At 50.7% G+C, this 24,917-nt stretch overlaps 1 protein-coding gene across 1 annotated transcript; it reads right to left on the bottom strand.

Annotated features, from left to right (window-relative positions):
* LOC119965839 (leukocyte elastase inhibitor-like) lies at positions 1-21,052 on the bottom strand. Its single transcript, XM_038796731.1, is given in 7 exon segments — positions 1-570; positions 4,401-4,568; positions 6,592-6,734; positions 14,267-14,384; positions 14,652-14,789; positions 20,876-20,905; positions 20,907-21,052. Coding segments are annotated over 7 exon segments (1,140 nt in total). The 5' UTR covers positions 21,045-21,052; the 3' UTR covers positions 1-165.
* Between the last annotated feature and the right edge of the window lie 3,865 nt (positions 21,053-24,917).

The following is a 24,917-nucleotide window of genomic DNA, read 5'->3' as shown; positions in this document are numbered from 1 at the left end:
TTTTTAATTTTAAAGTTTTATTTGTGATTCAGAAGATTATCAAGGGGAATACATTCATTTAATCTATCTTTAATCACCTGGAAGATTATTCTTTTACATTTACACATGAAGTATCTCCACATTTAGCTTTCCGGTTTTCTCAGGCAGCATTAATAAGAGCAGAGTTCAGGGAGATGTGTATCGACCAAAGAACAGAATGTTATTTGTTTTGTTGTGCCTGATGAAAAAGAGGAAGGGATGGTCGGCAGTGAAGCTCTGAGGAAAGGTGAAGCTTTGAAGTTCGATGACCACCCCTGTAGCAGCTGCTGCTTCAGTTCCTTCCTCATTCACCTCCACAAAAGACTTGTGCACAACTTTGGACACGGATAGGTCACGAGCTCCAGACATTCCAGACAGATCGGCTCTCGAACGATCAAAAAGATCCCGCATGCCTAAACTGGACAGTGGTGAGTTGAGGTCATACTCTTCTTCCAGTTTAAATTTGGGAAGAAGGACATCAACTTTCGGCTCCCACATCCGGTTGGGAAGTGTCCACTCTTGTAGTTTCTCTAATGTAAGTGTCTGCTCCAGCTGATGGAGCAAAATAAAGAGATTTCAGTCAGAGTGCAAAACAAGACAAACTCAGTTATAAAGATCAGGATCACACGATCTGCTGGACTGGTTTTGATTCCATGTGGAGAGGTTAGACATTTCTTTGTTTTTCACCCCTCCCAAAATTAGCCTGGGTGTTTAATCTGGTTTATCGCCTCTTCCAGGAGTTCAGAGTATACATTGTGTGATACACAAGTTGTCTCTCACAGTTGTGAGAAACAGGCTGGATGGAGCAAAGGATCTCTTCCTGCCGGTCATTGTTCCTGCATGTGAATAATATTACCTTCTGGTCCCGCCACTGTCAATGGAATTACTGACTGAACCCAACCCCCCACCCCTGTCGCTGGGGAACCCATGGGGGGGGGGCATCGTCGGCGGGGCTGGAAGATCCCGCTGCTGAGAAGCACCGGACGTTCGCGCCCCCCCCCCCCCCCCCCCCCCCCCTACATTAACCTCCTTTGCCTCGTCTTAGAAATGCTGGAAAGGTTTTGACCCAAAATCTTGAGATAAGTGTTTCTCTGCTGAAGGGAGTGACTTTGTGCTGGGGAATGGTGCTTGCCCACTGGTCACATTGACGCCATTCACATGTGGGCCTGAGCTTCAAGTGCAGGCAAACTGAGTGGAAACCCAGATGTGTGACATGAGGAGGCTGTGACAGACAGCAATCACAGGGGCAATTCCTGCCTGATTTCCCTCACCCTGGCCAGAGTTGACACAGAGAGGCTTTTTAAAATGACTGCTGTGTTGGATGGAAAGGGTGTGTTGGGAATTCTGATGCCTTTATTGGACATTGTCTGCAATGAGCTCCCGCAGCATGGACAGTGTGCGGTTTGAGTGGTGTCACTACATCATGGGCAATCTGAGGATTGAACCATTCACTGTGGTGAACCTCAAAAACACAAATACTTTTACTCTAAATACAAGGGTATATTTTGCATATTCGAGAGCCTAAAATCAGTGTAAACTTTACACTGGAGTACAGAGAACTTACCTGTGAATTTCTACTCTATAAATAAAATCCTGTCTGAATATCAAATTATTTTGATCAATTCATGTTTCTTCTTTTCAGCGAGCACGGGCATGGGGCCAAGCGGTCAGGGAGCTCGGGGTCGAGAGGTCAGTGAGCTTGGGGTCGACAGGTCAGCAAGCATGGGGTCAACAGGTCAGTGACTCTGGGCTAACAGATCAGTGAGCTTGGTGTGACAGGTCAGTGAGCTCAGGGTCGAGAGGTCAGCGAGCTCGGGGTCAAGAGGTCAGCGAGCTCAGGGTCGAGAGGTCAGCGAGCTCGGGGGTCGAGAGGTCAGTGAGCTCGGGGTCGAGAGGTCAGGGTGCTCGGGTAGACAGGTCAGGGAGCTCGGGTAGAGAATTCAGGGAGCTTGGGTAGACAGGTCAGGGAGCTCGGGTAGACAGATCAGAGGGCTCGGGTAGACAGGTCAGGGAGCTCGGGTAGACAGGTCAGGGAGCTAAGAGTGAAAGTTCACAGGGATTTGGTGTGAGTTATAGAACATAGAACATAGAACGATACAGCGCAGTACAGGCCCTTCGGCCCTCGATGTTGCACCGACATGGAAAAAAACTAAAGGCTATCTAACCTACACTATGCCCTTATCATCCATATGCTTATCCAATAAACTTTTAAATGCCCTCAATGTTGGCGAGTTCACTACTTTTGCAGGTAGGGCATTCCACGGCCCCACCACTCTTTGCGTAAAAAACCCACCTCTGACCTCTGTCCTATATCTATTACCCCTCAATTTAAGGCTATGTCCCCTCGTGCTAGCCACCTCCATCCGCGGGAGAAGGCTCTCGCTGTCCACCCTATCTAACCCTCTGATCATTTTGTATGCCTCTATTAAGTCACCTCTTAACCTTCTTCTCTTTAACGAAAACAACCTCAAGTCCATCAGCCTTTCCTCATAAGATTTTCCCTCCATACCAGGCAACATCCTGGTAAATCTCCTCTGCACCCGTTCCAAAGCTTCCACGTCCTTCCTATAATGAGGCGACCAGAACTGTACGCAATACTCCAAATGCGGCCGTACTAGAGTTTTGTACAACTGCAACATGACCTCATGGCTCCGGAACTCAATCCCTCTACCAATAAAGGCCAACACACCATAGGCCTTCTTCACAACCCTATCAACCTGGGTGGCAACTTTCAGGGATCTATGTACATGGACACCGAGATCCCTCTGCTCATCCACACTACCAAGAATTTTACCATTAGCCAAATATTCCGCATTCCTGTTATTCTTTCCAAAGTGAATCACCTCACACTTCTCCACATTAAACTCCATTTGCCACCTCTCAGCCCAGCTCTGCAGCTTATCTATGTCCCTCTGTAACCTGCAACATCCTTCCGCACTGTCTACAACTCCACCGACTTTAGTGTCGTCTGCAAATTTACTCACCCATCCTTCTGCGCCCTCCTCTAGGTCATTTATAAAAATGACAAACAGCAACGGCCCCAGAACAGATCCTTGTGGTATGCCACTCGTAACTGAACTCCATTCTGAACATTTCCCATCAACTACCACTCTCTGTCTTCTTTCAACTAGCCAATTTCTGATCCACATCTCTAAATCACCCTCAATCCCCAGCCTCCGTATTTTCTGCAATAGCCGACCGTGGGGAACCTTATCAAACGCTTTACTGAAATCCATATACACCACATCAACTGCTCTACCCTCGTCTACCTGTTCAGTCACCTTCTCAAAGAACTCGATAAAGTTTGTGAGGCATGACCTACCCTTCACAAAACCATGCTGACTATCCCTAATCATATTATTCCTATCTAGATGATTATAAATTGTATCTTTTATAATCCTCTCCAAGACCTTACCCACCACAGACGTTAGGCTCACGGGCCTATAGTTACCAGGGTTATCTCTACTCCCCTTCTTGAACAAAGGGACCACATTTGCTATCCTCCAGTCCTCTGGCACTATTCCTGTAGCCAATGATTACCTAAAAATCAAAGCCAAAGACTCAGCAATCTCTTCCCTGGCTTCCCAGAGAATCCTAGGATAAATCCCATCAGGCCCCGGGGACTTTTCTATTTTCACCTTGTCCAGAATTGCCAACACTTCTTCCCTACGCACCTCAATGCCATCTATTCTAATAGCCTGGGTCTCAGCATTCTCCTCCACAATATTATCTTTTTCTTGAGTGAATACTGACGAAAAGTATTTATTTAGTATCTCGCTTATCTCCTCAGCCTCCACACACAACTTCCCACCACTGTCCTTGACTGGCCCTACTCTTACCCTAGTCATTCTTTTATTCCTGACATACCTATAGAAAGCTTTTGGGTTTTCCTTGATAATTTCCTTATGATGCAAAATTTTGATCACCTGAAGTTAGCGGGGACCACAAAATGTAGGAGTAGAAGAAGGCCATTCGGCCCATCCTATCTGCTCCGCCATTCAGTCTGAGACAGTTGCCAGAGAGAGGGATGGAGTCTGGGGTTTTCCAGCCCCTCAGGGGTTGCCTCCAGTGGGAAGGGCTGGAAGATCCTGGCCAGTATCTCGGGAATGCAGTTTGTGGTGGGAAGCTAAAGGCAATTTCCTAAACACCCTTCCAGCATCGAGCTGTGAAACACATCTCTTTAATCAGTGGGTCTTCAAGTTAAATTATTCAGCTGCTCTATAAATACTTTGCATTGCTCAGAAAATCCTAGAACTGTTGTAAATTCAAAGGGTATTGAAGCTTCATACAGCCCGCAGAGTAAGAGGTCCGACATCTGTGTGCGAGATCTCAGACTCCACGTAAAGCATGTCAACAGTTTAAATGATGAAAAGATACGGTACCTGCTTGAGACCGGTGGAATCATCCATGATGTCATCTGGTAATAAGATAATCATGCTTAAGTCATTATCAACATAGGGAAGCTCAAGAATCTTGATTTTAAATTCAGGAACGTGACAAAAAATGAATTTGTTTGTTTGGTACATCATCTTCACTGGCTTGCTTTCATTCTGTGAACAGCAACATTTAAGGTGCTTTGTTATTTGGTTTATTTGAAAGAATGCATTGAAGGATTCAACTATAAACAAAATAATCACAAGATTAAAATAAATATAGGAACCAACACAGTTAAGGCAGTAAACCGCTGAAGCACTTTGTTATAAATGTGTATTATACTCATTCTAAAGAAACTATCACAATTGTCTAGATTCAATGCTCAATCTAAGTAGCAACATTAGTAGTGTGGGTGGAACATACTAAGATTGTCTCTCTGGGCTGGATTTTTGTTACCGAGGAGGGTGTTCCAAGTTGGTAAATTTCCCGACCTGGCAGACTCTATATAAAAGGCCCTGTTACACACAATTTTCACTCCAGTGACACGGTGTCATGATCAGGTCAGGCCTGTTACGACTGGAAGCAGTTTGGAAGGGGCCATGGAGGCGGATGAGTGCCCTGGCGGGCTGGCCAGAAGGCCCACCTCAGCTTTCCGAGACTTCGGCTTAGTTTTATAAAAGTTTGTTAGGTCCTGTAGCTTTGACCTTTCAACATCCTTATTCTCTCCATGGACACCTCCAAATATCCCTTGCAACCTCCATAGCCATTCAACCCATATTGGTGGCAGATCTCAGGAGCCACATGGAGATGAAAGAAACCTTCTGAGAATCTAAGAGATCACTCATTTACGTAATCCATTCAATGATTATAATTCCCCTAAGTGATCAATCGTTATAAAGATAAACAAAAACACCTAGGGCACGATTCTCCGCAACTGCGGAGAACCGGGAAGGCTGCCGTGAAAGAGGCCGTCACTCACGGCAGCCTTCGCGCCCCCTCCCGGGACCCGATTCTCCACCCCCGGGTGGGGCAAGAATGACACGCGGCTGGCGCCTGTATGACGTCAGCCTCGCGCGCGCAGGTTGGACGGCTCCAACCCGCGCATGCGCGGGTGATGTCATCACACAGACGGCTCCGACCAGCGCATGCGCGGAGCCGTCTTTTCCCTCAGCCGCCCGCAAGACATGGCGGCTTGATTTTGCGAGGCGGCGGAAGGAAAATAGTGCATCCGTTTTGGACGCCGGCCCGACGATCGGTGGGCACCGATCGCGGGCCTGTCCCCTCCGGAGCACGGCCGTGGTGCTCCCATGCCAATCGGGTGCCTAGAAGCCTCAAACGGGCTTCTGCCGCCCGTTTCACGACGGTGTCGACCAGGTGTGGTTGCCGCCATCGTGAAAGGGTCGGAAACGGCCGGCCACTTGGACCATCGACCTCGGAGAATCGCCGTTCGCTGTGAAAAATGGCGAGTGCCGATTCGGCGTGCGGGGGGTGATAATAGAGGGAGGCGCCAGGGGGGCGTGAGAAATGGAGGGAGGCCCTCCCGCTATTCTCCCAGGCATCGTGGGGAGCGGAGAATTCTTCCGCTAATCTTTTAATAGCCTCTGAAAAATGTCAACTAAATCTACCCGATGACTTAAGTGGTTTTGGACATTTTGAAAGAAATCCAAACATCCTTAATGGGCTCAACTGTAATAGCAGTCCTTGGAAAATGACAACAATGAAGTCTATTAAAACTGCAGGACCAAATGGTCATGTTTTTTCTAAGATACACCAGATGGCCTGTCAATCAATGCCCTCCAGCAGTTTGTGTTTTTTTTACTTAAACTGACAAGGCAGCCTAGTCCTTTTTCATTGTTAATGCTTTGAAATTGGAATAAGGCTAGATCATGACACTTAGGCAGACATTATCCATCCTTCAAGAACGTTTACATTTCCTCCAGGAAATATGGGACTCCCAAGTGTTAAGGTGCAGGGAACAGTAAAAATGGGATCTAGTTTTATTCAGCATTATGTTCAAATGGTTGAGCAGATTCGTCATTCATGCCCCTTCCCTTATGAGTGAAAACTGCATCGGATGTAAATGAGGGGGCGTTGGACCTTCACGCCTGGGTTCCTCCCACCCATTTCAATCTCCGAGCCACCCCCCCCCCCCCCTTTAAGAGAACAAAGGATCCAGTGCTGGCCCTTTGTTTAGGATACCTTATTCAGTCTGAATGGCATCTCCTTTGTACATTTCACATCAAACTTCTCAGCCCAGCTTCCTTTGAAATAGATGGCATTCACCAACACGAGTCTGGTATCACTGTCCAGTGAGCCTTGAGCCAGCAAATCTTGGATCTTACCTGAATGGAAATAGATTCAGCACATTGACATAGTCCACATCAACAGCAAAAAGGATGGGGAAAGATTCAACATTCCTTCATTGATTTTTGTAAATTTAAAAACATCAGAAGGAGGGAGTGAGAGAAAAATATCAAAATTAACAGTCCCCAAATATTTTTAGATGTATCTTTCAATAAAAAGATTCCTGACACAGGAGGTTTTCCTACAGGGCATCAGTTCAGCACGCTCATTTAAATGGCCTCCTTATGTGTATTAAATGTCTACAAATATATGAATTATTCAATTAGATTAATAACCAAGTTAAATTAGCCGATTGACTTCCATACACCATTCACCCGTTTATTTATTTATATAAATTTAGTGTACCCAATTCTTTTTCCAATTAAGGGTAATTTAGCGTGGTCAATTGACCTATCCTGCACATCTTTTTGAGTTGACCCACGGGGAGAATGGGCAAATTCAGCACGGACTACGATCTGGAGCCAGGATCAAACTCGGGTCCTCGGCGCCGTGAGGCAGCAGCAGTAACCACTGTGTGATCGTGCTGGAGTTTATAATCCACACAATCCTCTTTTCCAATTTCATCCACTTTGAGCTGTACTTACAGGCGCCTTCTGGGCATGTAAATAATAATAATAATAATCTTTATTGCCACAAGTAGGCTTAAAGTAACAATGCAATGACGTGTAAAGCCCCTAGTCGCCACATTCCGGACCTGTTTGGGTACACAAAGGGAGAAGTCAGAATTCTCAGCTGGTACGGGGAATTGAAACCACACTGCTGGCCTTGTTCTGCATCACAAACCAGCTGTCCAGCCCACTGAGCTAAACCAGCCCCTATGGTGATGGGGAGGGGGCACGGAAAATAGGGAAGGTGGCACCCTCAACACCTCGCCACCCATCCCTGAGCTCACCCCCCATAAAATGAGGGATGGAGGGGGGAGGGGCATGTCAACTGTTGTTAAATAGATAATCAAATGCCAAATGGGCTTGTTTCCAGGCCAATTGACTCTGATAATTTGCTGCCCACACCATAAAATGTTTAGCATAAACTGCAAGGTCGAATATGAAGCCTGATTTCTTAACTACATTTCTCAAACAGCAGAATGAAAAAGGGAGTAGGGGGTCAAACTTCAGGAGCTGCCTGTTGGAGTCCACCTAATATGGACCATCCCTTCCCTCCTAACCACCTGCCGTACTCCCCACCAAAGCCTTAAACCCAGCCCCCACCCCCACTGCCATCGCTGACCGGCTGAAACTCTCCCCGACAAGACCCCAGACCTGCTGGTTTCAGGGATCTATGGGTTTCTTACTCCTCTTCTTCTGGGATTGGCAGCAGCCCAAAATATGCGCTTGGCACTGATGGAGCTGCAGGCCGATCCCATTGGCCAGCAGCTCCAGAGGGTGGGCCCTCCACCCCAGTGAGGAGCGGAAGTCCCACTTGGCCTTTGTTAAGCCCAACCACAGTGCGTTATGGCTGGGGGCGGGGGGGGAGAATGGGTCTTTGTTTTGGAGGGAGGAACAAGCCACCCCCCCCCCCCCCCCCCGCCAACCAATATTACTCAGCTCCTTCACTCAGCCTTTCTGCAGTCTTTATATTCTCCCCCATGTGTTCGTTGAGCTTTATTTTTGGATCATCTAAGCTATTTGTCTCCACCACTTCCGAGTTCCACATTCTACCCACTCTCGGAGAAAGCGAACTGCGTGACAGAGAAAGTGTCAACCTGTTTAACCTTTCCCGATAGCTCTGATCTCTCAGTTCAGGTCCCATCCTTGTAAGCCATCTCTTTGCACTTACCCCAGATCTGCCTTCTTGATAGGACTCGCACTGTGGGTGGGTTGAATAGATCAGCATGAAATGGAAGGTCAGAGGCATTGTGACCTTTTGCATCATTTGTGTGTTGTTGCGAGGTGTGTGTTGTTGCGAGGTGTGTGTGTTGTTGCGAGGTGTGTGTGTGTTGTTGCGAGGTGTGTGTGTGTTGTTGCGAGGTGTGTGTGTTGTTGCGAGGTGTGTGTGTTGTTGCGAGGTGTGTGTGTGTGTTGTTGCGAGGTGTGTGTGTGTGTGTTGTTGCGAGTGTGTGTGTGTTGTTGCGAGGTGTGTGTGTGTTGCGAGGTGTGTGTGTGTTGTTGCCAGGTGTGTGTTGTTGCGAGTGTGTGTGTGTGTTGTTGCGAGTGTGTGTGTGTTGTTGCGAGGTGTGTGTGTGTTGTTGCGAGGTGTGTGTGTGTTGTTGCGAGGTGTGTGTGTTGTTGCGAGGTGTGTGTGTTGTTGCGAGGTGTGTGTGTGTGTTGTTGCGAGGTGTGTGTGTGTGTGTTGTTGCGAGTGTGTGTGTGTTGTTGCGAGGTGTGTGTGTGTTGCGAGGTGTGTGTGTGTTGTTGCGAGGTGTGTGTTGTTGCGAGGTGTGTGTTGTTGCGAGGTGTGGGTGTTGTTGCGAGGTGTGTGTGTGTTGTTGCGAGGTGTGTGTGTGTTGTTGCGAGGTGTGTGTGTGTGTGTTGTTGCGAGTGTGTGTGTGTGTTGTTGCGAGGTGTGTGTGTTGTTGCGAGGTGTGTGTGTTGTTGTTGCGAGGTGTGTGTGTGTTGTTGCGAGGTGTGTGTGTTGTTGCGAGGTGTGTGTGTTGTTGCGAGTGTGTGTGTGTTGTTGCGAGGTGTGTGTGTGTTGCGAGGTGTGTGTGTTGTTGCGAGGTGTGTGTGTGTTGTTGCGAGGTGTGTGTGTTGTTGCGAGGTGTGTGTGTTGTGCGAGGTGTGGTGTTTGTTGCGAGGTGTGTGTGTGTTTGTTGCGAGGTGTGTGTGTTGTTTGCGAGTGTGTGTGTGTTGTTGCGAGGTGTGTGTGTGTTTGTTGTGAGGTGTGTGTGTGTGTTGTTGTGAGGTGTGTGTGTGTGTTGTTGCGAGTGTGTGTGTGTGTGTTGCGAGGTGTGTGTGTGTTGTTGCGAGGTGTGTGTGTGTTGTTGTGAGGTGTGTGTGTGTGTTGTTGCGAGTGTGTGGTGTGTGTGTTGCGAGGTGTGTGTGTGTTGTTGCGAGGTGTGTGTGTGTTTGTTGCGAGGTGTGTGTGTGTGTTGCGAGGTGTGGGTGGTGTTGTTGCGAGGTGGTGGTGTGTTGTTGCGAGGTGTGTGTGTTGTTGCGAGGTGTGTGTGTTGTTGCGAGGTGTGTGTGTTGTTGTTGCGAGGGTGTGTGTGTTGCGAGGTGTGTGTGTTGTGGCGAGGTGGCGTGTGTTGTTGCGAGGTGTGTGTGTTGTTGCGAGGTGTGTGTGTTGTTGCGAGGTGTGTGTGTTGTTGCGAGGTGTGTGTGTGTGTTGCGAGGTGTGTGTGTTGTTGCGAGGTGTGTGTGTGTGTTGTTGCGAGGTGTGTGTGTTGTTGCGAGGTGTGTGTGTTGTTGCGAGGTGTGTGTGTTGTTGCGAGTGTGTGTGTGTTGTTGCGAGGTGTGTGTGTTGTTGCGAGTGTGTGTGTGTTGTTGCGAGGTGTGTGTGTTGTTGCGAGGTGTGTGTGTTGTTGCGAGGTGTGTGTGTTGTGAGGTGTGTGTGTTGTTGTGAGGTGTGTGTTGTTGCGAGGTGTGTGTGTGTTGTTGCGAGTGTGTGTGTGTTGTTGCGAGGTGGTGTGTGTTGCGAGGTGTGTGTGTTGTTGCGAGGTGTGTGTTGTTGCGAGTGTGTGTGTGTTGTTGCGAGGTGTGTGTGTTGTTGCGAGGTGCGTGTGTGTTGTTGCGAGTGTGGTGTGTTGTTGCGAGGTGTGTGTGTGTTGTTGCGAGGTGTGTGTGTGTTTGTTGCGAGGTGTGTGTGTTGTTGCGAGGGTGTGTGTTGTTGCGAGGTGTTTGTGTGTTGCGAGGTGTGTGTTGTTGCGAGGTGTGTGTGTGTTGTTGCGAGGTGTGTGTTGTTGCGAGGTGTGTGTGTGTTGTTGCGAGGTGTGTGTTGTTGCGAGGTGTGTGTGTTGTTGCGAGGTGTGTGTGTGTTGTTGCGAGGTGTGTGTGTTGTTGCGAGGTGTGTGTGTGTTGTTGCGAGTGTGTGTTGTGGTTGTTGCGAGGTGTCGTGTGTGTGTTGCGAGTGTGTGTGGGGTGTGTTTGCGATGGTGTGTTTGTGTGCTTGCGAGGTTCGTGTGTGTGTTTGTTGCGAGGTGTGTGGTGTGTTGTTGCGAGGTGTTGTGGTGTTGGTGGCGAGGTGGTTGGTGTGTGTTGCGAGGCTGCGTGTGTGTTGTTGCTGAGGTGTGTGTTTGCCTTGCGAGGTGGTGTGTGTTGTCGAGGGGCTGTGTGTGTTGTTGCGAGGTGTGTGTGTGTTGTTGCTGAGGTGTGTGTGTTGTGCCGTAGGTGCTGTGTGTTTGTTCGCCCGGGTGTGGTGTGTTGTTGCAGTAGGTGTGTGCCCTGGTGTCTGTTTGCGAGGTGGTGTGTGTTTGTTGCGAGGTGTTGTGTTGTTGCCAGGTGTGTGTTGTGTGCGAGGGTGTGTGCTTGTTGCGACGGTGTGTGTGTGTTGTTGCGAGGTGTGTGTGTGTTGTGCGAGGTGTGTGTGTTGTTGCGAGGTGTGTGTGTGTTGCGAGGTGTGTGTTGTTGCGAGTGTGTGTGTTGTTGCGAGTGTGTGTGTGTTGTTGCGAGTGTGTATGTGTGTGTTATTGCGAGTGTGTGTGTGTTGTTGTGAGGTGTGTGTGTTGTTGCGAGGTGTGTGTGTGTTGTTGCGAGGTGCGTGTGTGTGTTGCTGCGAGGTGTGTGTGTGTTGTTGCGAGGTGTGTGTGTTGTTGCGAGGTGTGTGTGTTGTTGCGAGGTGCGTGTGTGTGTTGTTGCGAGGTGTGTGTGTTGTTGCGAGGTGCGTGTGTGTTGTTGCGAGGTGTGTGTGTGTGTTGTTCCGAGTGTGTGTGTTGTTGCGAGTGTGTGTGTGTTGTTGCGAGGTGTGTGTGTTGTTGCGAGTGTGTGTGTGTTGTTGCGAGGTGTGTGTGTGTGTTGCCAGGTGTGTGTGTGTTGTTGCGAGGTGCGTGTGTGTTGTTGCGAGGTGTGTGTGTTGTTGCGAGGTGTGTGTGTTGTTGCGAGGTGCGTGTGTGTGTTGTTGCGAGGTGTGTGTGTTGTTGCGAGGTGTGTGTGTTGTTGCGATGTGTGTGTGTGTTGTTGCGAGGTGCGCGTGTGTGTTGTTGCGAGTGTGTGTGTTGTTGCGAGTGTGTGTGTGTTGTTGCGAGTGTGTATGTGTGTGTTATTGCGAGTGTGTATGTGTGTGTTATTGCGAGTGTGCATGTGTGTGTTGTTGCGAGTGTGTGTGTGTTGTGAGTGTGTGTGTTGTTGCGAGTGTGTGTGTGTTGTTGCGAGTGTGTGTGTGTTGTTGCAAGTGTGTGTGTGTTGTTGCGAGTGTGTGTTGTTGCGAGTGTGTGTGTTGTTGCGAGTGTGCGCGTGCTTGTGTTGATCTTGACCAAACGGGGTGCAGTATTGTGCTACTGAGTATGAGAGTGCGAGTGCTGTGGTTTGGAGGGTGGTCGTAGCAGCTGGAGAAATGAATGGAAATCATTGGACAGGCCAAACAAGACCCTGGTCTCAAACCCAACCCAACAACACCTGCCTCATTTCAACCTTCCCAGGAAAGAGTGACCCCCACTTAACAGCCATGATGTGGAGATGCCGGCGATGGACTGGGGTGAGCACAGTAAGAAGTCTTACAACACAAGGTTATAGTCCAACAGGTTTGTTTCGAATCACTGGCTTTCAGTGCACTGCTCCTTCCTCAGGTGAATGAAGGAGTAGTGCTCTGAAAGCTAGTGATTCTAAACAAACCTGTTGGACTTTAACCTGGTGTTGTAAGACTTCTTACTGTGCACACTTAACAGGTTCAGGACCGACCATGATCCCTGCTTGGCCAACCTCTACAGATTGGGCCTTAGTGCCAGCCCCTGAGGTTCCTGTGGGAGGGAACAAACGATGCATCACATCAGAGAAGAATGTGCGATCCACAGACTCAGCAGAGGTCTATCTACACTCAAGACAATAGAACCAGGAGATACTGCTTGAATAAGAGACTTAATAAATCGATATATTCATCTTCATTTACCACAGCACAGTTAGGGGATAGAGTGTGTTACTCATCATTAATCAATTATTCTTAACTATTTTTGAAAGAGCTATCTTACAAAACCTTGGCAATCCCCAGGTTGCCAACACATACCAAGGACTGACCAGCTGGTCTGGAGGGGCCTTTTCCTGTGTTCCATACCCCTATAGTTCTTATAATATCATTTATTGCTGGTCTTTCAATAGTTACAAACAAACCCATTGAAGTGGAGAATGTTTACAAGCAGTGATAAATTAAATTTGGGTATAGTGTAAAATCTCTGCAAATCTTTTCACTGAAATTCAGCACTGCCCCATAGTTAGACTGTTGTCTCTGCACAAGTTTGGGGCAATTAAGCCAATGTGTGCAGAATTCTATTACATTCGCTTTCTGTAACAATGCGGGCATCGTGCACGAGGAGGACAGCATTTAGGTAGCACAGTATATACACACGTGTGATTTTGTACATGTACAATGTTCCAATGTTTGGGTAAAATCAGCGTGCACTCACTCAACTGTGTACTTGACCTGCACAATGGAGGTCTCATTGTTCAACTGAATTCAATTTCTCATTGGGTAAACTGCAATAATACACTGAATAGGAAATTGAAACACTGCTAATCTGACACAAGTCTGAGACAGTTAACCTACTGTTGATAGGTTTTGCGAAAGTTTCATTCTATATAATACATTCAAATGTTCACACTGCTGTGGCTGGGAGTAGTGAATTAATAAAACCTTCTCAACCCGCTTTATTAGATTTTTAAAAGTATACCGATCAAATTATTGGTACAAAGTTTTATACTTCCTTTGAAATTAAAAATAATGGGCGGGATTCTCTGATCCTGGGGCTAAGTGTTGAGGCCGTCACCAACACCGGACAGTTTTATGCCGGCGTCAACAGGCCCCTAGAATCAGCGATCCTGCACCACACAGGGGGCCAGGCTGTGGAGAGCCTGACGCTGATCCAGCTGCTCCATACGGGTATCAGAACAGGTGACGCGGGTCCGCGCATGCGGGCTACGGCCGGCGCGAGTTTGCTCATGGGTTGCCTTCTCCGCGCCAGCCCTGGCGCAACATGGCAGAGAGCTACAGGGGCCTGGCGCAGAGGAACATAGGCCCCCCATTAAGATAAGCACACCCACCAATCGGTTGGCCCCGATCGCGAGCCAGGCCACCGTGGAGCCCCCCCCCCCCCCCCCCCCAAGCTGGCAGAGGTCAGATATCCCCTCTCCTCCCAGGAGGCCGCCCCCCCCCCCCCCCGCAACATGAAAGCCGAGGTCCCGTCGGGTAGTACCACACATGGACGGCGCCGCCGGGACTCGGCCCATCGCGCACGGAGCATCGCCGACCGCGCCAATGGCACCGATTCTCCGGTGATGGAAAATTGGCGGATGGGCTTCAGGGCGGCATCGCGTGAATCGCGCCCCCCCCCCCCCCCCCCCCCCCCCCAAGGCGATTCTCCGACCCCACCCAATGATTCTTGCTTCCCCCTCAGCTTGGAAATGATTAAATCTGGAGGACAACATACCCTCAGTCTGATCCTCCACCCATTTGTTGATCTCCTCTCTTGTTTTATCTGCAGCAGTTTGGAAATCAACTGGTAACATCGCTGCTCCATAAAATTTCATGGTGGATTTACAGAATTCCTAAACAGTGGACATAGGGAAAATTAGTCATACTGTCCAGTTGGGAAACCTTTGAAGATCTGCTTTAAAAATGATTTGTGGATCACCAGAATTGGTGTATCGTCCAAACCAGCAATGTCCAAACATTGACAATAGGGTCAGGGGTCAGCTCTGTCCTTTGAGGGGATTAGTGGGAGGAGTCAAGAACAATATAATTGACATGCGTCTTCCAGCTTGGCTCCTGAGCCCTGGAAGAACCTGGGAACAGGTGACTCACCCACCACTTACTTCTAGGAAGTTGTAGCTCTTCTCCCCATATAGTCGATTAGCCACTTTCAGCAGATACGAGACACCAGCTCGATTAATCTCTAACTGCATTTTGTCAAATCCAGAATGGACATCTCCAACTTGATCAAAATGGAGAGCCTGTATTTAAAATAAATGCATAAAATAAACATCAAGCAGTGAATTGAAAAAGGAGCTAAAGTTATAATCACCTACTTTTTTCCGCCATTTTGTTTTCCGCTAGTTTTCTTTGCCCAACAGCACCACCCCCCCCCCCCCCCCCCCCCCACCCCGCATTTCCTGCAGGCATTTATTCTGTGCCCGGATATCATTCTGCACACGCTGGTCACCTTCCAGAATCGCACCAAAGGCGCCTTAGGTCTAATCCTGGACGTTGAGTGTCAATAGGTTATTGAACCACTCGGGCACATCAGTTAATATCAACGCTGCTCTCGGCCAACATCCGCACACTCACAGTAGGGGGTCACTGAACAGGGATTACAGGGCAGGAACCCTGGTGGATTGTCACCTCCAGAACATTACTAATTTCATTTGGGTCACTTAGCTCACGGCAGACCGAGCACTGAACCGAGGATATTCTAATTGTGTGAAGTTTTGCCCCTCATTTCTGCCTTTAGCTACTGTGGTGAATGTAACTTAGTAATTCACACTGTATTTACCAATACTATTGTAAGCGCAGTAGCGTTATCCGACCACTAGGGGGAGTAGCTCTGGGAATGCTCAGGACTGTGTACAGGGCTCCATCCTTGGCTCCGCTCACGATTCCTCCCCCTAGACTGCTGTATAAATAACCGTGTCCAGAGCCAGCCTGAGTTCATCGAGAGTTCAACGGGTAACAGGCTGGCTCTGAAGTAAGTAGATTAAAACCACTGCTCATATCTGAAAGCACGTGTCTCGTGAATTGATGGTTCCATCAATTTAATCTACTTAAGAACTGTCAGGATCGATCATGGAATCAACCCTCAAGCCTGGACGCCTGGAACTCGACCCACAGGATGCAGAGGCAAAAGAAATCTTCTCCCCCTGGCTGCGGTGCTTTAAGGCGCACCTGGCAGAAGTGAGCACAGCCGAAACAACAGAGGAACAGAAGTTAAGTCTACTGCACGCGAGGGTGAGCCTCAGAATCTCTACGCAACTAAACTCGGCCGGTTCATATACTGCAGTGCTAGCGATACTCGATAAGATGTATGTAAGGCGCATTATCAAAGTTTACGCATGCCATGTGTTCACGACTCGCCGCAAGCGGCCTACAGAATCACTCGCCGAATTTCTAAGAGAGCTCAATAATTTATCAAATGACTGTAACTATCAAGCGGTTACCACGGCTGAACATAGAGAACTTGCTGTACGCGATGGTTTTGTAGCGGGCCTCAGGTCTAATTATGTGCGCAAAAGACTGCTGTAAAAGGGGGCCCAAGACTTAGAAACAACTGCGGAAATTGCTACCACGATGGAGGTCTCTTTCCGCAGCCTCACCTCGTTCCCCGCGGACCCCGCGACCCAATCATGGGCCCCCGACCAGCGACTCCTCCAGGCCTGTGCCACGCGGCTGCCCAGCCACCATGCTGCCCCAGCCAGCCACTATGCTGCTCCAGCCAGCCACTATGCTCCCCAGCCCGCCACCAGGCTGCCCCAGCCACCACTATGCTGCTCCAGCCACCACTATGCTGCTCCAGCCAGCCACTATGCTGCTCCAGCCACCACTATGCTGCTCCAGCCAGCCACTATACTGCTCCAGCCAGCCACTATGCTGCTCCAGCCAGCCACCATGCTGCCCCAGCCAGCCACTATGCTGCTCCAGCCAACCATTATGCTGCTCCAGCCAGCCACGATGCTGCCCCAGCCCGCCACCAGGCTGCCCCAGCCACCACTATGCTGCTCCAGCCAGCCACTATGCTGCTCCAGCCAGCCACTATGCTGCTCCAGCCAGCCACTATGCTGCTCCAGCCAGCCACCATGCTGCCCCAGCCCGCCACCATGCTGCCCCAGCCAGCCACTATGCTGCTCCAGCCAGCCACTATGCTGCTCCAGCCAGCCACTATGCTGCTCCAGCCAGCCACCATGCTGCCCCAGCCAGCCACTATGCTGCTCCAGCCAGCCACCATGCTGCCCCAGCCCGCCACCATGCTGCCCCAGCCAGCCACTATGCTGCTCCAGCCAGCCACTATGCTGCTCCAGCCAGCCACTATGCTGCTCCAGCCAGCCACCATGCTGCTCCAGCCAGCCACCATGCTGCCCCAGCCAGCCACTATGCTGCCCCAGCCCGCCACCATGCTGCCCCAGCCAGCCACTATGCTGCCCCAGCCAGCCACTATGCTGCCCCAGCCAGCCACTATGCTGCTCCAGCCAGCCACTATGCTGCTCCAGCCAGCCACCATGCTGCTCCAGCCAGCCACTATGCTGCTCCAGCCAGCCACTATGCTGCTCCAGCCACCACTATGCTGCTCCAGCCAGCCACTATGCTGCCCCAGCCAGCCACTATGCTGCTCCAGCCAGCCACTATGCTGCCCCAGCCAGCCACCAGGCTGCCCCAGCCAGCCACGATGCTGCTCCAGCCAGCCACGATGCTGCCCCAGCCAGCCACTATGCTGCCCCAGCCAGCCACCAGGCTGCCCCAGCCAGCCCCCAGGCTGCCCCAGCCAGCCACTATGCTGCTCCAGCCAGCCACCTATGCTGCCCAGCCAGCCACTATGCTGCTCCAGCCAGCACTATACTGCCCAGCCCCACTATGCTGCCCCAGCCAGCCACTATGCTGCCCCAGCCACCATGCTGCCCCAGCCACTATGCTGCTCCAGCCAGCCACTATGATGCTCCAGCCAGCCACGATGCTGCCCCAGCCAGCCACTATGCTGCCCCAGCCCGCCACCAGGCTGCCCCAGCCACCACTATGCTGCTCCAGCCAGCCACTATGCTGCTCCAGCCTGCCATGTCTGCAGCAGCTGCGGGCGGAAAGGCCACTACGCGAGAGTGTGCCTTGCAAAAAGGGCCCCAGATTCCAACTCCCCAGCGGCACGAAGTAATCGCTCCCCACACCCGCAGGCCCGCGGGGCCCGAAACGCTGCGGCCTATGCCCCGACCCCGCCCCCTCCCGCCATGTGCGATCCATGGGGGCCGCCAAAACTTCCACCACGCAGCCGGCCACGTGCGACTCATGGGGGCCGCCATCTTGGACGCCATCTTCCTCGCCGCCCGCCACGTGCAATCCACGGACCCGACCAGCATCCCCACGCTCGGACAACTCATCGGAAGAGTACGACTACGAACTCAGAGGGCAGTCATCACGGGGCCACTCCAGCACAGCTGATCGAGCCGCCGACTACCCGCAACTCAGCGCAGTCACCCTGGACCAATCGCGCCCGAAGCATCTGCGAAACTCTATGGCAGAGGTCCAAATCAACGGGTACAACACGCCATGCCTTTTCGACTCCGGGAGTACGTAGAGCTTCATACACCCAGATCTGGTAAGACGCTGTTCGCTCCCCGTACGGCAAACTATCTCTCTCGCTTCAGGCTCCCACTCTGTCCAGGTCCAGGGGCGCACCGCCGCGACACTCACAATCCGAGGCGCTGGCTATGCAAAATTTCAACTCTACGTCTTGCCCGAACTCTGCGCGCCACTCTTATTAGGCCTAGATTTTCAATGTAATCTTAAGAGCCTCACCCTCAGCTTCGGCGGGCCCCTGCACCCATTCACTATCTGCAGCCTCACTACGCTGCGAATCTCCCCCCCTCCTCTTTTAGCCAATCTCACAAAGGACTGTAAACCCGTAGCCACTTATAGCAGGCGATACAGCCTGCAGGATAGGGTATTTATCAGATCAGAGGTCCGAAGGCTTCTCAGTGAGGGGATTATAGAGGCCAGCAATAGTCCCTGGAGAGCTCAGGTGGTGGTCGTTAAGACCGGGGAAAAATTCTGCATGGTTGTCGACTATAGTCAGACCATAAATAGATTTACGCTCCTCAACGCGTATCCCCTCCCCAGGGTTGCAGACATGGTAAATCAGATTGGCCAGTATCGGCTCTTTTCCACGGTGGATCTGAAGTCTGCATACCACCAACTCCCAATCCGCCCGGACGACCGCCACTACATGGCATTCGAGGCCGATGGCCGCCTCTTCCATTTCCTCCGGGTCCCCTTCGGCGTCACTAATGGAGTCTCGGTGTTCCAACGAGCAATGGACCGAATGGTGGACCAGTACGGGCTGCGGGCCACGTTTCCGTTCTTGGACAATGTCACCATCTGCGGCTATGACCAGCAGGACCACGACGCCAACCTCCACCGTTTTTTCCAGACGGCGCAGAAATGAAACATCACCTGCAACAAAGAGAAATGCGTTTTCCGCACAGACTGGCCATCCTCGGCTACGTAGTGGAAAAGGGAGTCCTGGGCCCAGACCCAGAACTCCCCCTCCCCCATTGCCCCAAGGCCCTCAAACGGTGCTTGGGCTTCTTCTCTTACTACGCCCAGTGGGTCCCTCAATATGCAGACAAAGCCCGCCCACTCTTTAAGGCCACACGATTTCCCCTGTCAGCTGAGGCACACCAGGCCTTCAACTACATCAAGGAGAACATCGCCAAAGCGGCCATGCGGGCGGTGGATGAATCAACTCCATTCCAGGTTGAGATCCACAACGACCTCTGCCACCCGGGGGTCACCCGGCTCGCCCACTACATCAGAACCCGAAACCTGCCTTTCTCCAACGAGGAGGTAAAAGCGGTCACCAGGGACTGCCCGATCTGTGCGGAGTGCAAACCGCACTTCTATAGACTAGACAGGGCCCACCTGGTCAAGGCTTCTAGGCCCTTTGAACGCCTCGCGATTGATTTCAAAGGGCCACTCCCCTCAACTAACAAGAACGTTTACTTTCTAAACGTCGTAGATGAGTTCTCCCGTTTCCCATTTACTATCCCGTGCCCCGACATGACCTCCCACACAGTCATTAGGGCCCTGCATAGTATCTTCATCCTGTTTGGTTTCCCCAGCTACGTCCACAGCGACCGGGGTTCGTCCTTCATGAGCGACGAGTTGCGTCAGTACCTGCTCGACAAGGGCATTGCCTCGAGCAGGACTACCAGCTACAACCCCAGGGGGAACGGGCAGGTGGAGAGGGAGAACGCGACAGTCTGGAAGGCCGTCCTACTGACCCTCCAGTCTAGAAAGCTCCAAGTCTCCCAGTGGCAGGAAGTCCTCCCAGACGCGCTCTACGCTATTAGGTCCCTCCTATGCACAGCGACCAATCAGACCCCCTCACGAGAGGCTCTTCATTTTTTCCAGGGGCACTACCACAGGGGTCTCACTTCCGGCATGGCTGAGGACACCGGGCCCGGTACTCCTGAGGAAACAAGTCAGGGCACACAAAACCGACCCCCTTGTTGAGAAGGTGCGCCTGCTCCACTCCAACCCCCAGTACGCCTTCGTCGAGTTCCCTGACGGCCGCCAGGACACAGTATCCCTCCGGGATCTGGCACCCGCCGGATCCAGCGCCCCCTCTACCCCCACAGAAGGACATCTCACCCTACACCCCATGCTGCCGGCCCCTCACGCTCCCGAGCCCACGAGCTCGCTCCACCAGTTCCGTGCACCCGCGCCGGCCAGCCCCCAGTGCCCCCAGTCCCCGGTCGAACCAGAAGAGTATGAAGCTCGGACCCAACCCTCCCTGGAGTCCGCCATTGTACCCCAGCACACAACACCCATCCAGCCACCGCAAGAGGCTGCAACCCCGGTGCTCCGCAAATCACAGCGGACAGTTCGACCACCGGACAGACTGACTTTGTAGACCACCACCCCCGCCAGACTTGATTTTTTTGCAGGGGGTGAATGTGGTGAATGTAACTTGGTAATTCACACTGTATTTACCAATACTATTGTAAGCGCAGTAGCGTTATCCAACCACTAGGGGGAGTAGCTCTGGGAATGCTCAGGAATTTGTACAGGGCTCCACCCACAACTCCTCCCCCTAGACTGCTGTATAAATAACCGTGTCCAGAGCCAGCCTGAGTTCCTCGAGAGTTCAACGGGTAACAGGCTGGCTCTGAAGTAAGTAGATTAAAACCACTGTTCATATCTGAAAGCACGTGTCTCGTGAATTGATGGTTCCATCAGCTACTCAACTTGGTGAAAGGAAGGACGGATAATAAAATGCACGGACAAAACACTTTAAGAAGATTTCAGCCACATCTCTTATTCAGGGTAATTATACGCATACCTTTGCCATTTCAGATGCAGTGTTATTTCCCTGCGCCAAGGTAAACCATGGCCAATGCGGTGGAGATACTGAATGGAGAAAAAAAGATGTTGCCGGCTTCATTTTCCTCAATCAGCTTTCTGAACAGGTCAAGAGTGAAACGGCAATTTGCTTTGCTCAGGTTCTCCATTGTTCCAAACTGCAAGAAAAATACAGATAACACACAGATGTCCAAAGGGATTTTAGTACTATACATTTCTCGAGAAAGTTAATGAATCGCCAGGATTGGTAACTGAAGATAAGAATTAGCTTATTCTTTACATGCCCAAGGTGAGGTTGCTGAAGTAACTTTGGTCAAATGCTGAATATCTGAGGCAAAGACTTCTTGTCTCAAAGCACATTTTGCAGGGGAGGCAGTGGCGTAGTGGTATTGTCAATGGACTAGCAATCCAGAGACCCAGGGTAATGCTTTGGGGATCTGGGCTCAAGTCCCATCAGTGCAGTTGGTGGAATTTTAATTCAATAAAAATCTGGAATTAAAATTTTGCGGTGACCATTGTCGTAAAAACCCATCTGGTTCACTAAACTGCCACCCTTACCTGGTCTGCCCGACATGTGACTCCAGACCCACAGCAATGTGGCTGACTCTTAAATGCCCTCAGCAATAAATGCTGCCCATCATCCCATGAACGAATAAAGGAAGAAAAAAAAACAGATTTTCAATCAGCATACAATTCTCAGTCAGCCAAATTAAATTGCTTAAACAATTCTGAAAGGTGAGGGGCCCCGGGTATAGATTCCTGAGACTGTCTCAGTCCTGTCCACTGCCACCTCTGGCACTGCAGGGACATTGTTGGAACGTTAAGGTCACTGCGGGCCAGACATGGCAGAATATGCTTGTTTAGTACTTCTGAGTTTTCTATAACTATTGTGCATTTTCAACATTATCCAATGCAGCTTTCCTTTGGTAAAGTGTTCATAGGATCATAGAATGCAGAACAAAGAACAGAGAAAATTACAGCACAGGAACAGGCCCTTCGGCCCTCCCAGCCTGCGTCGATCCAGATCCTTTATCTAAACCAGTCTCCTATTTTCCAAGGTCTACTTCCCTCTGTTACCGGCCGTTCATATACCTGTCTAGATGCCTCTTAAATGATGCTATCGTGCCCGCCTCTACCACCTCCGCTGGTAAAGCGTTCTAGGCACCCACCACCCTCTGCGTAAAAAAACTTTCCACGCACATCTCCCTTAAACTTTCCCCCTCTCACCTTGAAATCGTGACCCCTTGTAACTGACACCCCCACTCTTGGGAAAAGCTTGTTGCTATCCACCCTGTCCATACCTCTCATAATTTTGTAGACCTGAATCAGGTCCCCCCTCAACCTCCGTCTTTCCAACGAAAACAATCCTAACCTACTCAACCTTTCTTCATAGCTAGCACCCTCCATACCAGGCAACATCCTGGTGAACCTCCTCTGCAGACCATTCAGCCCATCGAGTCACCATCGACCCTCAGAAAGAGCACTCCACACAGATTCACTGCCCCACCCTATTCCCTGAACCAGCACATCCCTGGACACGAAGGGACAAGTTAGCAAGTTAGATGCGCATCTTTAGACTGTAGGAGGAATCCCACACAGACATGGGGAGAGCGTGCAAACTCCACACAGTCACCCAAGGCCAGAACTGAACCCGGGTCCCTGGCGTGGAAAGGCAGCCGTACTAACCACTGTGCTGCACCTGCAGACATTAATCCCTCATTACATTTATCTTCTGTAATCTCCTGGGATTTTTAGCCACCCAGAGTGCTTACAGCTCTCAGACCTGCTGGCCTACTGGTCATTATCACATGGAAACTCCTGGAAAACCTGGAAAACTGTCTTGTTCAAACTGGTCTCGGGCAACGTTAAATGGAATTCCAGTATTACTGGTGCCAGTTTTAGTGATTGTTCTTTTCACCGGGGTTTGAAACATTTTGAACTGGATTTTCCTCCTATATTACAATTCATTTCAATACCGACTGCAAAGTGCTTTGTGACCTCCTGGGGTCATGAGAGGCGCCAGAGGAATGAAAGTCTGAAGTTGTTGTTGTGTTGAAAAGAAGCTTGTTTCTGGTTCAAGTCTTTTTCCTGAACATGGGCAACACTCACTAACCAGTTACCTACTGGTGCTCCCCCCACCCCCCCTTCACCCACTCCCTCACAACACAGAGAGCATCATCACAACTACCCTCCCGGGACTATTGCAGCATTTGGGGGGGAATAGCAAACTTTCCCAGTGATTTATTCATTGGCAAACTTTGCAGCTGGGGTAGGATTTGAGAAATGGTGACTTTTTGCTGTGTGCTTGCCTCTCTTTGCAGTGGACATGTTTGTCCAGATGCAGCCACACTGCAGTCAGCAACCATTACCTCCCAATAACATGGCCACGCTGAGCTCAGTTTGACTGTTGCTGCCAGATTTGATGGTTTGACATCGCAAGTGAGCATCTGGGTGGGAATTGGTGAAGCGGAGGCCGGTGGATGTGCCTGTGGCCGCTGCTGGGAGAAAGGAGGCTTTGTCCATGAAGGAATGACGGGGCTGCTGTTTCTCGGAGTGGCTGAGAGGGGAATTGGTGAAGAAGTTAGCGAAGGTTTGCAGCGCTGGGCTGGGAGATAGTGTCAGGGAGAGCAGAAGCCCTGGGTGAGATAGAAATACACTTACCTTGTGCGCTGCTACCTTTCAGCTGCAACACTTGGTATCACTGTGTCCACTTCCGTGTGTGTGTGTGTGTGCACCGCATCAGGGGCGGATTTTAACCCTGAATCACCGCCCCACCCGGGAAGGGGCGGGATGGTCAGATGAGAAGATCGGGAGGAGGAGGAGAAACACAGGGTAATGCAGGGAGGGAGAGAACCTACTTCAGAAGGGTGGGAGATAAACTGGGAAATTATAGACCTATTAATCTAAAGTGATGTCTGCCCAAGTTCCTATAATAAGAATAATCTTAATTATTGTCACAAGAGGTTTACATTAACACTGCAATGATGTTACTGTGAAAATCCCCTGACGCCACACTCAGGCGCCTGTTCGGCTACACAGAGGGAGAATTCAGAATGTCCAATTCACCTAACAAGCACATCTTTCAGGACTTGTGGGATGAAACCAGAGCACCCGGAGGAAACCCACACAGACACGGGGAGAACGTGCAGACTCTGCACAGTGACCCAAACCGGGAATCGAACCTGGGACCCTGGCGCTGTGAATCAACAGTGTTAACCACTGTGCCAAGGTGCCTCCCAAACCTGTCATGGGGATGGAGTGACTGAGCACTGGGACAGATGGGGACTGATCAGAGAGCAGCAACATCAGGGTTGTTCAGGAGAAATCCTGGCCGCAATTCTCCGCTCGTTCCCATTCACTTTTGCCGCCGGCCACGCAGCCCCACCAGTGGGTATCCTGGCAGAGTGGAGTGGTTGCAATGGGAAATCCCATTTCAATTGTGTAATGGAGCCAAGGGTGGACAATTTGAGCCCTAAGTCGACGGGGAGGTTGAGAATGGGCCGAGAGGTGGGAGGGTTTATGGAGAGGATGGGGATGGTGGATCCCTTGGAGGTTCAGGCAGTCGGGAGAGATGACGTTACTGCAGTGCATCTTGCAGAAGGTACACATGGCTGCCACTGTTTATCGGTGGTCGCGAGTTTAGAGATTTGTGGGGGATTCAGCGATGGTAATGCCATTGAATGTCAAGGAGTGATGGTTAGATCCTCTCTTGTGGAAGATGGCCATTGCCGGGCACGTGTGTGGCTTGAATGTAACTTGCCACTTGACAGCCCAAGCTCGGATATTGTCCAGGTCTTGCTGCATTTGGACATGGACTGCTTCATTATTTGAGGAGTTGTGAATGGTGCTGAACATTGTGCAATCATCTGTGAACATCCCCACTTCTGATCTTATGATGGAAGGGAGGTCATTTACGAAGCAGGTGAAGATGGTTGAGCCTCGGACACTACCCTCAGGAACTCCTGCAGTGATGTCCTGGAGCTGAGATGACCTCAAATTGCCACAACCATCTTCTTTTATAC

The sequence above is a fragment of the Scyliorhinus canicula genome, chromosome 5 (assembly GCF_902713615.1).
Source record: "Scyliorhinus canicula chromosome 5, sScyCan1.1, whole genome shotgun sequence".
In the NCBI taxonomy this organism is placed as follows: Eukaryota; Metazoa; Chordata; class Chondrichthyes; order Carcharhiniformes; family Scyliorhinidae; genus Scyliorhinus; species Scyliorhinus canicula.
Note: the sequence above shows the minus strand (reverse complement) of the source record. Positions and strands in the feature narration are given on the sequence as shown.